Source organism: Pristis pectinata, unplaced genomic scaffold (genome assembly GCF_009764475.1).
Source record: "Pristis pectinata isolate sPriPec2 unplaced genomic scaffold, sPriPec2.1.pri scaffold_125_arrow_ctg1, whole genome shotgun sequence".
Classification (NCBI taxonomy): domain Eukaryota; kingdom Metazoa; phylum Chordata; class Chondrichthyes; order Rhinopristiformes; family Pristidae; genus Pristis; species Pristis pectinata.
Window position 1 is genome coordinate 19,554 of NW_026262469.1, and position 15,154 is coordinate 34,707.

The 15,154-nt window shown below is 59.1% G+C and overlaps 1 protein-coding gene across 1 annotated transcript; it reads right to left on the minus strand.

Moving 5' to 3' along the window:
- Positions 1-1,071: 1,071 nt before the first annotated feature.
- On the minus strand, positions 1,072-13,408 carry mboat7 (membrane bound O-acyltransferase domain containing 7). Its single transcript, XM_052009807.1, has 8 exons — positions 13,338-13,408; positions 12,125-12,215; positions 10,895-11,024; positions 7,210-7,336; positions 6,315-6,468; positions 5,664-6,021; positions 4,484-4,649; positions 1,072-4,253 (listed from the first exon to the last, which is right to left on the minus strand). Exons 2-8 carry the CDS (start codon positions 12,198-12,200, stop codon positions 3,654-3,656), a joined length of 1,611 nt encoding a protein of 536 aa, XP_051865767.1. The 5' UTR covers positions 12,201-12,215; positions 13,338-13,408; the 3' UTR covers positions 1,072-3,653.
- Positions 13,409-15,154: the final 1,746 nt, after the last annotated feature.

Here is a 15,154-nt window from a genome sequence, read left to right on the forward strand (position 1 = left end):
GAAGGAAGCAGAGGTTTCACTCCCTCCCAGCCAGCACCGTCCTGGAGCGTGTGCACACAGCACAGAAACAGGCCATTCGGCCCCACCGCTCCGTGCTGAGCCAGGTTCCCATCCAAGCCAGTCGCAGTTGCCCAATGTCCCTCTGAACCTTTCCCATCCATAGACCTGTCCGAGTGTTGTTAATGTCCCTGCCTCACCCACTGCCTCTGGCAGCTCGTCCCACGTACGGACCACCCTCTGGGTGAAGGAGTTGCCCCTCGGGTCCCTATTAAACCTCTTTCCCCTCTCGCCTTAAACCTGTGCCCTCTGGTTCTTGATTCCCCGACCCTGGGGGGGGGAAGACTGTGCGCATTCACCCTGTCGATGCCCCTCGTGGGTTTATACACCTCTGTAAGGTCACCCCTCACGCTCCAGGGAATAAAGTCCCAACCTGCCCGACCTCTCTCCGTAACTCAGTCCCTCGAGTCCCGGCAACGTCCTCGTAAATCTCTCTCTGTGCTCTTTCCCAGCTCGACGGCATCTTCCCCACAGCAGGGTGACCAGAACTGAACACAGTGCTCCAAGTGCGGCCTCACCGACGTCCTGTACAACTGCGACGTCAGCTCCCGACTCCTGTACTCAGTGCCCTGACCGGTGAAGGCCAGCGTGCCGAACGCCTTCTTCACCGCCCCGTCTACCTGTGACCCCACTCTCAGGGGAACCGTGTACCTGTACCCCGAGGTCCCTCTGTTCTACAACACTCCCTGCCGTTCACTGTGAAAGTCCTGCCCTGGTTTGTCTTCCCGAAACTCAACCCCTCGCACTTGTCCGAATTAAACTCCATCTGCCGCTCCTCGGCCCACTTCCCCAGCTGATCGACATCCCCCTGTAAACCCTGATCACCACCTTCACTATCGATGACACCACCCATTTCGGTGCTTTCTGCAGACCGGCAGTGCATCACTCTCTCAGGAACGGCAGCAAGGAGGGTAGGACATGGAATTTAGCCCTCCAGTCCCACAGAACACACGTCTCGCCCGTAAAGGAGTAAATCCCACTGAGCCGTGGGAACATACGACACAGACGCAGGAGTCTCAGCCTTGTTTTATTCTTGATTGCAGTATTTTATATAAAGGTACAAAAAGTGAGTGACAGAAACTTGCAATGTACAGGTGTGGAGCGACTGTCTCTCTCTCTCTCACACACACACACAGACAGGCGGTTTGTGCGGAACACAGGCATCAAAATGGGCAGCGTGACCTCCTTGCGGACGCGGTGACACACACTCACCGGCAAGCGTACAGTCGTGGAGTCAGCTGTACTGACGCTGTGCGTCTCACATGCACACACACAGGCGATGCAAAGGCAGAGACGGCTGTGCCGATGAGGTGTTAAAGAAATGCGGACGTACAGGCGGAGAGAGTGCTGCATAGATTCGGCACTACACACACACACACACAGAGGCAACGCACAGCCCAAGTCGACTGTACAGGTGCGGTGTGTCTCTCACACACACACACACTGGCAATGCACAGGCAGAGAGTACTGTGCAGAAGCACGGTTACACACACAGGCAGAGGAACTGCTGTGCAGATACGGTGTTACAGAGGCAATGCACAGGAAGAATCGACTGTACAGGTGTGGTGTGTCTTACACACAGACAGGCAATGCACGAGAGGAGTCGACTGTACACGTGCAGTGTCTTACAGACAGGCAGTACACAGGCAGAGTCGACTGTACATGTATGGGGTGTGTGTGTCTCACACACACACAGGCAGTGCACAGGCAGAGTCAACTGTACAAGTGCTGTGTGTCTTACACACACACAAACACACGCAGGCATAGAGACTGAGGTCAGACAGGCAGAGGTGCAGTGTCACACGCATGCCCAGGTGATGCACAGGCAGAGAACCGGCTGTACTGACACAGGGTGTCTCACACACACAGGGCGTGTACAGGCACAGAGGCAGCTGGACAGACACAGTGTCACGCACAGGAAGCTGACACACGCGAGATTGACGTGCCGACGAGGTGTCAGACACACAAGCAGGTTGGGAGACAGTTGTCAGGGGCAGAGTGAGACATGAGCAGGAGAACTGCTGTGCAGATACAGTATTACACAGAGGCAATGCACAGGCAGAGTCGACTGTTCAGGTGTGGTGCGTCTTACACACAGACAGAAAGCACAGGCAGAAAGAGCATCACACAGATCACAGTTACTGGGGCACTGGCTGTAGATTGACAAGGGGTCTCTCACTCACACACACACACACACACACAGAGTAACACTCAACAATACGCATGACTCCTGTGTTGAAACGTTGTAGTAGAACCTCAGCTGATTCCCTCTCTCTCTCTAACCCAGGGGTCACTGGGCAGTGATGGGGAGCAGGGGCCCCGGCTGATTCCCCCCCCTCTCTCTAACCCAGGGGTCACTGGGCAGTGATGGGGAGCAGGGACCCTGGCTGATTCCCCCTCTCTCTCTAACCCAGGGGTCACTGGGCAGTGATGGGGAGCAGGGACCCTGGCTGATTCCCCCTCTCTCTCTAACCCAGGGGTCACTGGGCAGTGATGGGGAGCAGGGACCCTGGCTGATTCCCTCTCTCTCTCTAACCCAGGGGTCACTGGGCAGTGATGGGGAGCAGGGGCCCCGGCTGATTCCCCCCCCCCCTCTAACCCAGGGGTCACTGGGCAGTGATGGGGAGCAGGGACCCCGGCTGATTCCCCCTCTCTCTCTCCAACCCAGGAGTCATGAGGCAGTGATCAATGGCACTTGTAAACAGATGTGAGCACTAAAGCTAACTTTCAGGGCAGAGGAGTAAACTGCTTTAACAAGGTGGGTCCCACAGCTTGAGCTGGAGGACAGGCCCACTTTAAGGGGTCTCCCAACCCCGCTGGGGATACCGTCAGGGGATATTCCACTGCAGAAGGCCTTGGCGCAGCCTTCCTTCGGGGTGCAGTGGCGGGATGTGGGAGAGAGCCGGGGCAGGGGGTGCGTGGGGGGGTAACACACAGTGCTGGGGGAACTCAGCAGGTCAGGCAGCATCTGTGGGGGGGTGGGGCAGTCAGACAGTGGACGTTCAGGTCGAGACCCTTCACCTGGGCTGGAGAGGAGGGAGATGGGTGGTATAGTGGGGTGGTGGGGATGGGGGTGATCGGTGGCTCCAGGTGAGGGAGGGGTGGGGCTAAAAGGGTGGACCCATCCATGGAAGTGGACGGGGGTAGGAATTAAGGGGCGAACACATCGACGGGTGGGCGGGGCTGGCAGTAAAGGGGCGGGGCTTCTATGGAAGTGGGCAGGGCTAGTGGTAAAGGGGTGGGGCTTCTATGGGGAGAGTGGGTGGGGCTAGGGGTTAAGGGGCAGGGCTTCTGCAGGTGGGTGGGAGGGGCTCGAGGTAAAGGGGCGGAGCCCCGGCGACAGGAAGTGGGCCAGGCTGGCTGGGAAAGGGGCGGGGCTTTCACAGCCAGAAGTGGGCGGTGCCTCACCAACAGGAAGTGCGCTGGTGGGGCAGGGGGAGGGGATAACAGGGACGGACTGCCAACACCAGTAAGTGCGCCCTGCCAACCGTCCCCTCCCCATGGGAGAGCCGTGGCACTGAATTTTTGGTCCCCAACCACACCCCCCTCCCCCAACAAAGGAGATCGGACTCCGGCGAGAAACCGAACCCTCCCGTTTATTTCTCCTTTGACCTTGACCGGCTCCTGGGTCGCGTCGGTCCCGGTGAGGGGCTGCGATCGCCCCGGGAGCTCCGGCGGCGGATCCCCGAGCCCCGGGAGTGCTCCTCCTGCTCTGAACCCTTGGTGCGGGAGGAGGGGGAGGGAGGGGGAGGCTGGCGGGAGGTGGGGGAGGGAGGCGGGTGGGACTGGGAGGGAGCCGGCGGCGGGGTGAAGGGCAGGGGAGGAGCGGAGGGAGGCCGGGGCGGCCGGCGGTCGGGCCCTGACCGTGGACGGCGCCCCTGGGGCGAGGCGAGGTAGCCCAGGATGAAGAGGGCAAGGGAGAGCAGGTGCATGTAGAAGTAGAGCCGGCGCCAGTGGGCCAGGGTGTCGGGCAGGGTCAGCAGCACGAAGCCAGCGCACATGTAGTCGTAGGCCCGCATCTTCCAGAACCAGTGCAGCCAGTCGTAGGCCAGCCGCGGGCGGGGGCCCAGCCGTTGCCGTACCCCTGTCTCCATCACCCCCTCCGCCGCCAGGCACACCGGGATGGTCAGGAAGCTCAGGTAGTAGCCCGGGTGCAGCCCGTGCCAGAAGGCGCTGACAAGCATCGTCCACCCGACCCGGGGGGGGGGGGGGGGTGAGGGGGAGAGAGGGTGGGGGAGGGGGGGGAGAGGGTGGGGGAGGGGGGAGACGGGGTGGGGTGGGGGGAGAGGACAAGGGAGAAGAAAGCAATAAACTTTTAAATCGTTGAGCATTCCATCAGGAGGGGAGGGTGGGTGGCTGGGGGGGGGGGGTTTGGGTGGCAGAGGGTCTGTGGCTGGGGAGGAGCCGGGAGACCCACGGACACTGACCTCAGCAGCCTGGGCTTCATGGGAGCGTGGCGGTAAATGTAACTGGCCAGCCACCACTGCACCGTCATGTTCCAGTACTTCATGCCGTCCTTCACGCTGCTGCAGAAGTCTGTGTTGTAGGGATCGATGTTCCGGATCGTCTCGTAGTCGTACTCATGCCACTCGCTGGGGGGGCAAACAGAGGGGGTGAGGGAAGCAGGCCAGGCAGGGACGGAGTCGTCTGATGGGGCAGCTGGTGGGAATGTTGTAGAATGGAGGGATCTCGGGGTACAGGTACACGGTTCCCCTGAGAGTGGCGTCACGAGTAGACAGGGCAGCAAAGAAGGCGTTCGGCACGCTGGCCTTCACTGGTCGGGGGGCACCGAGTACAGGAGTCGGGATGTCCCGTCACAGCTGTACAAGACGTCGGTGAGACCGCAGCTGGAGTACTGTGTGTGGTTCCGGTCGCCTCAGCTGTAAGGAGGGTGGGATTGAGCCGGAGAGGGTGTGGGAAAGATTCACGGGGACATCACAGGGACTGGAGGGCTCAAGTTATAAGGAGAGACTGGACAGGCCGGGACTGTTTCCCCCGGAGCGAAGGAGGCCGAGGGGGACATTATCGAGGTTTATAAAACTTGCTGTATTGCTTTATACAGGTTGCTGTAAGTTACAGCAGGACATCAATAGGATGCAGAGCTGGGCTGAGAAGTGGCAGATGGAGTTCAACCCGGAGAAGTGTGAAGTGATTCACTTCAGGAGATGGAATTTGAAGGCAGAATACAAGGTTAACGGCAGGACTCTTAGCAGTGTGGAGGAGCAGAGGGAGCTTGGGGTCCATGTCCATTGATCCCTCAAGGTTGCCGCGCAGGTCGATAGGGTTGTTAAGAAGGTGTATGGAGTGTTGGTCTTCATTAGTCGGGGGATTGAGTTCAAGAGCCGCGAGGTGATGTTGCAGCTCTATAGAACTCTGGTCAGACCACACTTGGAGTATTGTGTTCAGTTCTGGTCGCCTCATTATAGGAAGGATGTGGGAGCTTTAGAGAGGGTGCAGAGGAGATTTACCAGGATGCTGCCTGGATTGGAGAGCATGTCCTATGAGGAGCGAGCTGGGGCTTTTCTCTTTGGAGAGGAGGAGGATGAGAGGTGACTCGATAGAGGTGTATGAGATTATGAACCCACCCCAGCAGCACGCCCCCTGACCTGGACTTGTAGGTGGTGTTGGTGGGGCCGTTGCCGGGGCGGGACTGTGCAGTGACGGGGTACGCTCCGAAGCCGGCGGCGATGCAGGCGCTCTCGGCGAAGGTCCAGGCCACGTAGAAGCGCATGCGGAAGACGAAGAAGATGGCAGCGGTGTAGAGCAGGCAGTAGAGGAAGCCGCACTGGGCGAAGTCAGCCGTGCGGACGAACTCCAGCGGGCACAGGCGGCTCACCAGCAGGAAGGCTGCCCCGTAGAAGGGCACCAGCCGCAGCCGGTGCAGCAGTGGCTTCCAGCTGGGGACCTGCGGCAGCTGCGAGTGTTGCACCCAGTCCTGGTACGTCCGGTAGCGGTAGAAAGGGCCTGTGGGGGGAGGCAGAGGGTCACTGGGAGCCGGAGGGGGTAATAGAGGGGGAGGGGAAAGGAGAGGGTTATGGGGGCCGAGGGGATTATCGGGGGGCAGAGCGGGTCACGGGGGCAGAAGGGGTAATAGAAGGGGAGGGAGAGGGTTACGGGGCAGAGAGGTTTATGGAGAGGGAGGGAGAGGGTTACGGGGCAGAGAGGGGGCTATAGAGGGGAGGAGGAGGGTTCTGAGGAGATGGCTACAGAGGAGAGAGGGCGGCAGGGGGAGGGGCAGGGTTTGGGCCATCCCTCACCTGTCATGATGCCCAGGTAGCAGTAGCTGTAACACAAGATCTCCCTCAGCCCCGGCATCACCCGAGCCAGCGGGTGCCTGTCGGTGGGGCCGGGCTTCGCCCTGCTCAGGGCCTCCAGGTAGACCGGGTTCAGCTCAGCAGCCAGACTCACCATCTGCAGGGCCAGGGAGAAGACACGGTCAGCAGCTGGGCCGTCAGCCCCTCGCCCACTCCCGTCCCTCCCTCCCGCCGGGGGACAGGGGCAGTCCGAGCGGGGGTAAAATACACACACTCTCACATAGACACACACCCACAGACCATCTCTCTCTCTCTCACACACACACATACATAGAACGTCTCTCTCTCTCTCAAACCCACACACACAGACACATCTCCCTCACACACACACACCCATAGACCATCTCTTGCACACACACACACAGACACACACACACTCAGACTGTCTCTCTCTCTCACACACACATACATAGAACGTCTCTCTCTCTCACACACACAATGAACTAGACACACACAATCAAGGAGAAACAATATGACACCCACCACCCCTTGCCTCAGTGCAGGCATGGCTCTGTGCTACTAGGGACACCAACTAAAACGCTCCCAACCCTTCAACAGTGCACGCCTCACCAACGATTTCTCCAGCGCCGTTTCACAGTGCTCGGCCTGGAGCGTAGCAGGGTGAATCCCTCGGAGCAGACAGAGCCGAGCACACGTGGCACCCTTTATAGTGCTGGAGGGCTGGGGGGGTGGGGGGGGTGGTCCAGCCCAGGTAGTTTACAGGGGGCCATTGGTCAGGTGTGTGCTGATAGGTGGGGCGGGGCTAAACCTTGATTGGCAGTGGTGTGTCCCCCGCCCAGGTCGGGGCAGTGCGACCCTCCACAATACGGCCACTCACCTTCAGGGTCAGCAGCAGCTGCACAGCGTTGGCGAAGGGCGTGGGGCTGGGCAGATGCAGGTAGCCCAGCATCCGGAAGAAGAGGAGGTAGGAGAACATCCAGGCCAGGGTCAGGTTGTAGCAGTGCCTGCAGAGGGAGACAGGGAGTCAGGTCCCGACTGACCCACGCCGCCCGCCTCGACTGGGCACTGGGGGGGGGGGTCCTCCCTGCCCCGCAGTTCCCGACAGCGCTGCCCCCTCTGGGGAACGGGCTCCAGACGGTCATCCCGCCGCACAGAGATGGGCCCTTCAGCCCAACCAGTCCGTGCCGACCCAGATCCCCATCCCAGCCGGTCCATCTCCCCGTGTTGGGCCCCAGATCCCTCTGAACCTTTCCCATCCACGGACCTGTCCGAGTGACTCTGACCTCACGATCTACCTTGTTGTGACCTTGCACCTTATTGCACTGCACTTTCTCTGTAGCTGTGACACTTTAGTCTGTTATTGTTTTTACCTGTACTACCTCGATGCGCGCCCTGTACTACCTCGATGCGCCCTCTGTACTACCTCGACGCGCCCTGTACCACCTCAATGTGCCCTCTAACTACCTCGACGCGCCCTGTACCACCTCGAAGCGCCCTGTACCACCTCGAAGCGCCCTGTACCACCTCAGTGTAACTGCACTGTGTAATGAATTGACCTGTACGATCGGTGTACAAGACAAGTTTTTCCAGTGGACCTTGGTACAAGTGACAATATTAACCCAATACCAAATGTTGTTAATGTCCCTGCCTCACCCACTCCCTCTGGCAGCTCGTTCCACGTACGGACCACCCTCTGGGTGAAGAAGTTGCCCCTCGGGTCCCTATTAAATCTCTTTCCCCTCTCACCCTAAACCTGTGCCCTCTAGTTCTCGATTCCCCAACCCTGGGGGAAAAGACTGCGCATTCACCGTCTATGCCCCTCGTGGGTTTATACACCTCTGTAAGGTCACCCCTCACGCCCCAAGGAATAAAGTCCCAACCTGCCCGACCTCTCTCCGTGACTCAGTCCCTCGAGTCCCGGCAACGTCCTCGTAAATCTCCCTCTGCGCTCTTTCCCAGCTCAATGGCATCTTTCCTACAGCAGGGCGACCAAAACAGCACACAGTGCTCCTCAGTGTACAAGTGCGGCCTCACCGACATCTTGTACACTGCAGCATAATGTCCCAACTCGTGTATTCAATGGGGATGCAAAGGACTACAGATGCTGGAATCTGGAATAACAAACGATGCAGGGTTTCGACCCGAAACGTCGACAATTCCTTCCCCCCCCCACTGACACTGCTCGACCCGCTGAGTTCCTCCAGCAGATCGTTTGTTGTTCTGTACTCAGTGCCCTGACCGGTGAAGGCCAGCGTGCCAAACACCTTCTTCACTGCCCTGTCTACCTGTGACCCCACTCTCAGGGCAACCGTGTCCCTGTACTCCGAGGTCCCTCTGTTCTTCTTCCTCTGATTTGAGTGGGTGAACTCAGTTCCCAGAAGCCCAGATGAACTATTCACGGCCTGACCTTGTCTTTGGTTCTGACCGACACTATCTGAAGTGAGAGCTTCAAGTTCCCGGGAGTGAACATCACCAACAGCCTGTCCTGGTCCAACCACGTAGACACTACAGCCAAGAAAGCTCACCAGCGCCTCTACTTCCTCAGAAGGCTAAAGAAATTCGGCATGTCCTTGTTGACCCTCGCCAACTTTTATCGATGCACCACAGAAAGCATCCTATCAAGGTGACCAAAACTGAACATCATACTCCAAGTGCGGCCTCACCGACGTCCTGTACAATTGCAACATAGCGTCCCGACTCCTGTACTCAGTGCCCTGACCGATGGACTGTTGACCTCACCGTCCTGTCACACACTCCCAGGGTCAGACACAGGGTGAGGCTCCCCCCGCACCGTCCCGTCACACACTCCCGGGGTCAGACACAGAGTGAAGCTCCCTCCGCACTGTCCCGTCACACACTCCCAGGGTCAGACGCAGTGAAGCTCCCCCCACACCGTCCCGTCACACACTCCCGGGGTCAGACACAGTGAAGCTCCCTCCGCACCATCCCATCACACACTCCCGGGGTCAGACACAGTGAAGCTCCCTCCGCACCATCCCATCACACACTCCCGGGGTCAGACACAGAGTGAAGCTCCCTCCGCACCATCCCATCACACACTCCCGGGGTCAGATGCAGAGTGAAGCTCCCTCTGCACCATCCCATCATACACTCCCAGGGTCAGACGCAGAGTGAAGCTCCCCCCGCACCGTCCCGTCACACACTCCTGGGGTCAGCCACAGTGAAGCTCCCTCCGCACCATCCTGTCACACACTCCCGGGGCCAGACGTGACCCCGGGAGTGTATTGTCTGCCTTGATCTGTATGGACAGCATGCAGAACCTCGGTACGTGTGACAATAATATATCAATTTACCAACACTTCTGCAGCTCCCTCTGCAACTGGATCCTCGACTTCCTCATTGGCAGACCTCAGTCGGTGAGGATCGGTGACAACATCTCCTCGCTGACCATCAACACAGGCGCACCTCAGGGCTGCATGCTCAGCCCCCTGCTCTACTCTCTCTACGCACGTGACCATGGGGCCGGGCACAGCTCCAATGCCGTCCACAGATTCGCTGGCGACACTGCCGCTGTTGGACGAATCGTGGGGTGGCGACGGGTCGGTGTACCGGAGCGAGATCGGTCGCCCGGCTGAGCGGGTGCCACAACAACAACCTTTCGCTCGATGTCAGTGAAACTAAAGAGCTCACGGTTGTCTTCAGGAAGGGGGAAGGAGAAGGGCAAACGTGCGCCGGTCGACGCTGTGGGGGGACTGGCGGTGGGGAGGGTCAGCAGCGCTAAATCCCTGGGCGTTAACATCTCGCACGACCTGTCCCGGGCCCAGCGCACAGATGCGATCACACCAGTGTCTTTACTTCCTCAGGGGAGGTTCAGCCCGTCACCGAACACTCCAACTAACTTCTACAGATGTCCCGTCGGAGTGTCCCGACTGGTCGCGTCAGGGTCTGGGACGGCAAATCGAGCGCGCAGGAAGCCGCAGAGAGCGGTGGGCTCTGCCCCCAACACATCACGGGGCACATCCCTCCCCACCGTCGCAGGTATCTACAGGAGGGGCTGCCTCTAGAAGGCAACGTCCATCCCCCCACCGTCCGGGCCATGCCGTCTTCTCGCAGCTCCCGTCGGGCAGGAGGTACAGAAGCCTGAAGTCCCCACACCACCAGGTTCAGGGACAGCGGCTTCCCGTCAACCATTCGGTTCTTGAACCGACCGGCACCTCCCTGATCACTGCCTCAGTACAGCAACACTGGGACCACTCTGCACAACGGTGGACTTTGAATTTTTCTTTGTTCTAATTGTGTTTTCTCTTGTTTAAAAAAAATTATATAATTTGAGTTTTCCTTGTGAATGCTGCTTATCTGCTGCTCGGTGCCTGTGATGCTGCTGCAGGTAAGGTTTTCACTGCACCCGTGCACACATGGACTTGTGCATCTGACAGTAAACTTGACTTGGACATACATGAGTGCTGGAGAAAGAAGGAGTAGATCAGGGAGGGTTACCACCCCCTTGGGAGCCCCGCGAGGGGGTCAGTGCTCGTGGTGGGGGGGACCCTCCCTCTCTCTCCACAGCGAGGGGTCGGGGACAGGGGAGAGGGAACACATACCTGGTGCAGAACCTGATGATAGCCCAGGTGACGAGGATACAAAGCATCGAGTGGAAGGTGTGGAAGCCGCACGTGGCCGCGACGATGGTGAATCCGATCACCGAGGCGCCGACTTCTCTTGCCAGCTTCCCTTGGGGAGGGAGAGAGGAGAGGGTCACGAGCACAGTTCCCCAGTCCTTCCCAGAGCACTCCCTCTGCACCGGCACTGGGGAGCCGGCACCTCGAGTTCAGCGCAATAACCGAGAGCGTGGACATAATCACAGAATCCCACTGCACGGAAACAGGCCCTTCGGCCCAACTGGTCTGTGCTGACCCAGATCCCCATCCCAGCCAGTCCCATCTCCTTACATTTGGGCCCTATCCCTCTGAACCTTTCCCATCCACGGACCTGTCCAAGCATCTATTAAATGTTGTTAATGTCCCTGCCTCACCCACTCCCTCTGGCAGCTCATTCCATGTATGGCACCCTCTGGGTGAAGAAGTTGCCCCTCGGGTCCCTATTAAATCTCTTTCCCCTCAAACCTGTGCCCTCTGGTTCTTGATTCACAAACCCTGGGGGGAAAGACTGTGCACATTCACCCTGTCTATGCCCCTCGTGGGTTTATACACCTCTGTAAGGTCACCCCTCACGCTCCAAGGAATAAAGTCCCAACCTGCCCGACCTCTCTCCGTAACTCAGTCCCTCGAGTCCCGGCAACATCCTCGTAAACCTCCATCTGCGCTCTTTCCCAGCTCAATGGCATCTTTCCCACAGCAGGGCAACCAGAACTGAACACAGTGCTCCAAGTGCGGCCTCACCGACGTCCTGTACAACTGCGACATCACCTCCTGGCTCCTGTACTCAGTGCCCTGACTGATGAAGGCCAGCGTGCTGAACGCCTTCTTCACCGCCCTGTCTACCTGTGACACCAGTCTCAGGGGAACCGAGTACCTGTACCCCTGAGGTCCCTCTGTTCTACAACACTCCCTGCCGTTCACAGTGAAAGTCCTGCCCTGGTTTGTCTTCCTAAAACGCAACAGCTCACACTTATCTGAATTAAACTGCATCTGCTGCTCCTCGGCCCACTGACCCAGCTGATCGAGATCCTCCTGTAAACCCTGACTACAATCTTCACTGTCGATGACACCACATATTTCAGCGTCAGCTGCAAACCCACATACACCTCCCCCAACAGTGCACCGCTCACTCAGCACCAGCACCTGGGGGTATGGACATACTGTTGAACAGACCTGTCTGCTTCATGCATATTCCGAGAGGGATTGATCCAGCAAGAATACTGACGTACTTTAACTCGTCCAGAGACATGTTTGGGCTGTTGACCTGCACGAATAGGGAAGTTATTGCAACATGTTACAAAGTGTAAGTGAAAAGTTATTGCAACATCCCTCACACTCTGTTCATCTCTGAGTCAGACACAGGATGAGGTTCCCTCCGCACAATCCCATCACTCACTACCGGGGTCAGACACAGGGTGAAGCTCCCTCCGCACCGTCCCATCACACACTCCCGGGGTCAGAGACAGGGTGAGGCTCCCCCCGCACCGTCCCGTCACACACTCCCGGGGTCAGACACACAGGGTGAAGCTCCACCCGCACCGTCCCGTCACACACTCCCGGGGTCAGACACAGGGTGAGGCTCCCCCCGCACCGTCCCGTCACACACTCCCGGGGTCAGACACAGGGTGAGGCTCCCCCCGCACCGTCCCGTCACACACTCCCGGGGTCAGACACAGTGTGAGGCTCCCCCCGCACCGTCCCGTCACACACTCCCGGGGTCAGACACAGGGTGAGGCTCCCCCCGCACCGTCCCGTCACACACTCCCTGGGGTCGGACACAGGGTGAGGCTCCCCCCGCACCGTCCCGTCACACACTCCCGGGGTCGGACACACAGGGTGAGGCTCCCCCCGCACCGTCCCGTCACACACTCCCGGGGTCAGACACAGGGTGAGGCTCCCCCCGCACCGTCCCGTCACACACTCCCGGGGTCGGACACAGGGTGAGGCTCCCCCCGCACCGTCCCGTCACACACTCCCGGGGTCGGACACAGGGTGAGGCTCCCCCCGCACCGTCCCGTCACACACTCCCGGGGTCGGACACAGGGTGAGGCTCCCCCCGCACCGTCCCGTCACACACTCCCGGGGTCGGACACAGGGTGAGGCTCCCCCCGCACCGTCCCGTCACACACTCCCGGGGTCGGACACAGGGTGAGGCTCCCCCCGCACCGTCCCGTCACACACTCCCGGGGTCGGACACACAGGGTGAGGCTCCCTCAATATCCATCCCCCTAACCAGGAAACAGCCCCTTTAACTCCCCATTTGCCAGCAGATCAATCCCTTTAATTGCACATCACGGTTCCCCCACAGACCCCCCTCCCACGCAGCAGGCAGCCCCCGTCAAGCCTCCCCCCGGCCCCCTGTCACCACCAAGGAAGGGAGGTTTACTTGACCCGGGGGCCGGCGGTGCGGGAAGCGCTGCCCGAGCCGTGGCTCCGTCCTCGGCGGCCGGCGGAGCCGCACAGGAAGTCGCCCGCCGCCGCCCGCCCCTTATATGCCTTCGCTCGCCGGAAGTCCCCGCCACCCCGCGCTCGGCCGCTGCCTATTGGCCAGCCGCCCGGCCGCTGCCATTGGCCGGCCCACCCCGCGCTGCCATTGGCCGGCCGCCGCTGTCCGTCAAGGCGGGCAGGGCGGGAGAGGGAGGCGGTGGGGAGAAGATGACGGTTGGGATTTGAAAAAGGGCAATGGCGCCAGGGTGAAGAAGGGGTTAATGGGAGGCTGCGGCTCCCTCCGCCTCCTGGGCAATGGGGAGGTGAGCACAACCCTTCTATTGAACAGCATTGGTTGCATGAGTGAGTGTTGCCGTGGTAACAGGGCTCAGGGAGCTCATTTTAGGCCGTGTTGACCTTTGACCCCCCCTCCACAGGGATAAAGATGCCAACTCCAGCGCCTCCTCTCGCCCCGCGACCTGGCCCGTCGCGCCCGCTGGGCCGTCCCGAGTGCGGGCGTGCCCCCGCCGGCCGTCCGCAGCCGGGCTTTCCCCGTCTTTTGTTTGGACTTTGTTGGGCCAGGATGTTTGGCCAAGGCAAGATGGCCGCCCATTGGCGCCCTGCTTAGGCTGGCGGGTTGCCTGTTACCTGTTGCCTTCTTACCCCCCATCACCACCACCCAATGCTCACCCGCTGGGGCGGAAGAATCGGACTGGCGAGGAGCTCCTGGTAATTGGTCACACGTGCCAAGGTCCGGTGAAAAACTTGTCTTGCATCAGTTCACTGCATCAGTGCATTGAGGTCGTACAATGTAAAACAATAACAGAGTGCAGAATATAGTATTACAGAGGCAGACTATAACGTGCAAGGGCCAAGACGAGGTAGGTTGTGAGGCCAAGAGTCCATCTTATCGTACTGGGGGACCATTCAATTGTCATATAACTGCAGGATAGAAGGTGATCTTGACCCTGGGGGTACGTACCTTCAGGCTTTTGTATCTTCTGCCCGATGGGAGGGGGGAGAAGAGAGAATGTCCGGGTTGGGTGGGGTCTTTGATTATGCTGGCTGCTTTACCGAGGCAGCGAGAAGTGTAGACAAGAGTCCATGGAGGGGAGGCTGGTTCCCGTGAGGGGTTGGGAAGTGTCCGCACCCCATGAGGAGACATTGCTCTGTTGTCCCAGGAGCCAAGGAGGTCAGGACAGAGGATGAATGCGGTAGACAACATTACAAGACAGACTCATGGAACATAGAACAGTACAGCACACGATGTTGTGCCAACTTATATAAACCTGCCCCATCATCAATCTAACCCTTCCCTCCTACACAGCTCATGACCCTCCATTTTTCTTACATCTATATGCCTATTCAAGAGTCCCAGGCACCCACCACTCTCTGTGTAAAAAAAACCCTACCTCTGACATCTCCCCTAAACCTTTTCCACTCACCTTGTATGGAAGTCCTCTGGTATTGGCCATTGCCACCCTGGGGAAAAGATGCTGGCTGTCCACTCTATCCATGCCCCTCATCATCTCATACACCTCTATCAAGTCGCCTCTCATCCTCCGTCACTCCAAAGAGAAAGGCCCTAAGCTCGCTCAACCTTTCGTCATATGTTCTCTAATCCAGGCAGCATCCTGATAAATCTCCTCTGCACCCTCTCTAAAGTCCATGGAGGGGAGGCTGGTGTCCGTGATGTGCTGGGCTGTGTCCACAACTCTCTGCGGTTTCTTGCAGTCCTAGGCAGAGCAGTTGCCGTCCCAAGCCGCGATGCATTTA

What these genes read in the sequence shown, in the direction of transcription:
- mboat7 (XM_052009807.1), bottom strand. Translation starts at nt 12,200, where the DNA reads ATGTCTCTGGACGAGTTAAAGTACGTCAGTATTCTTGCTGGATCAATC. An exon ending in AGCTGCTGCTGACCCTGAAG is followed by an intron (nt 6,469 to 7,209) that starts GTGAGTGGCCGT and finishes CTGGCCCTGCAG; the next exon opens with ATGGTGAGTCTGGCTGCTGA. An exon ending in CTACCTGGGCATCATGACAG is followed by an intron (nt 6,022 to 6,314) that starts GTGAGGGATGGC and finishes CTCCCCCCACAG; the next exon opens with GCCCTTTCTACCGCTACCGG.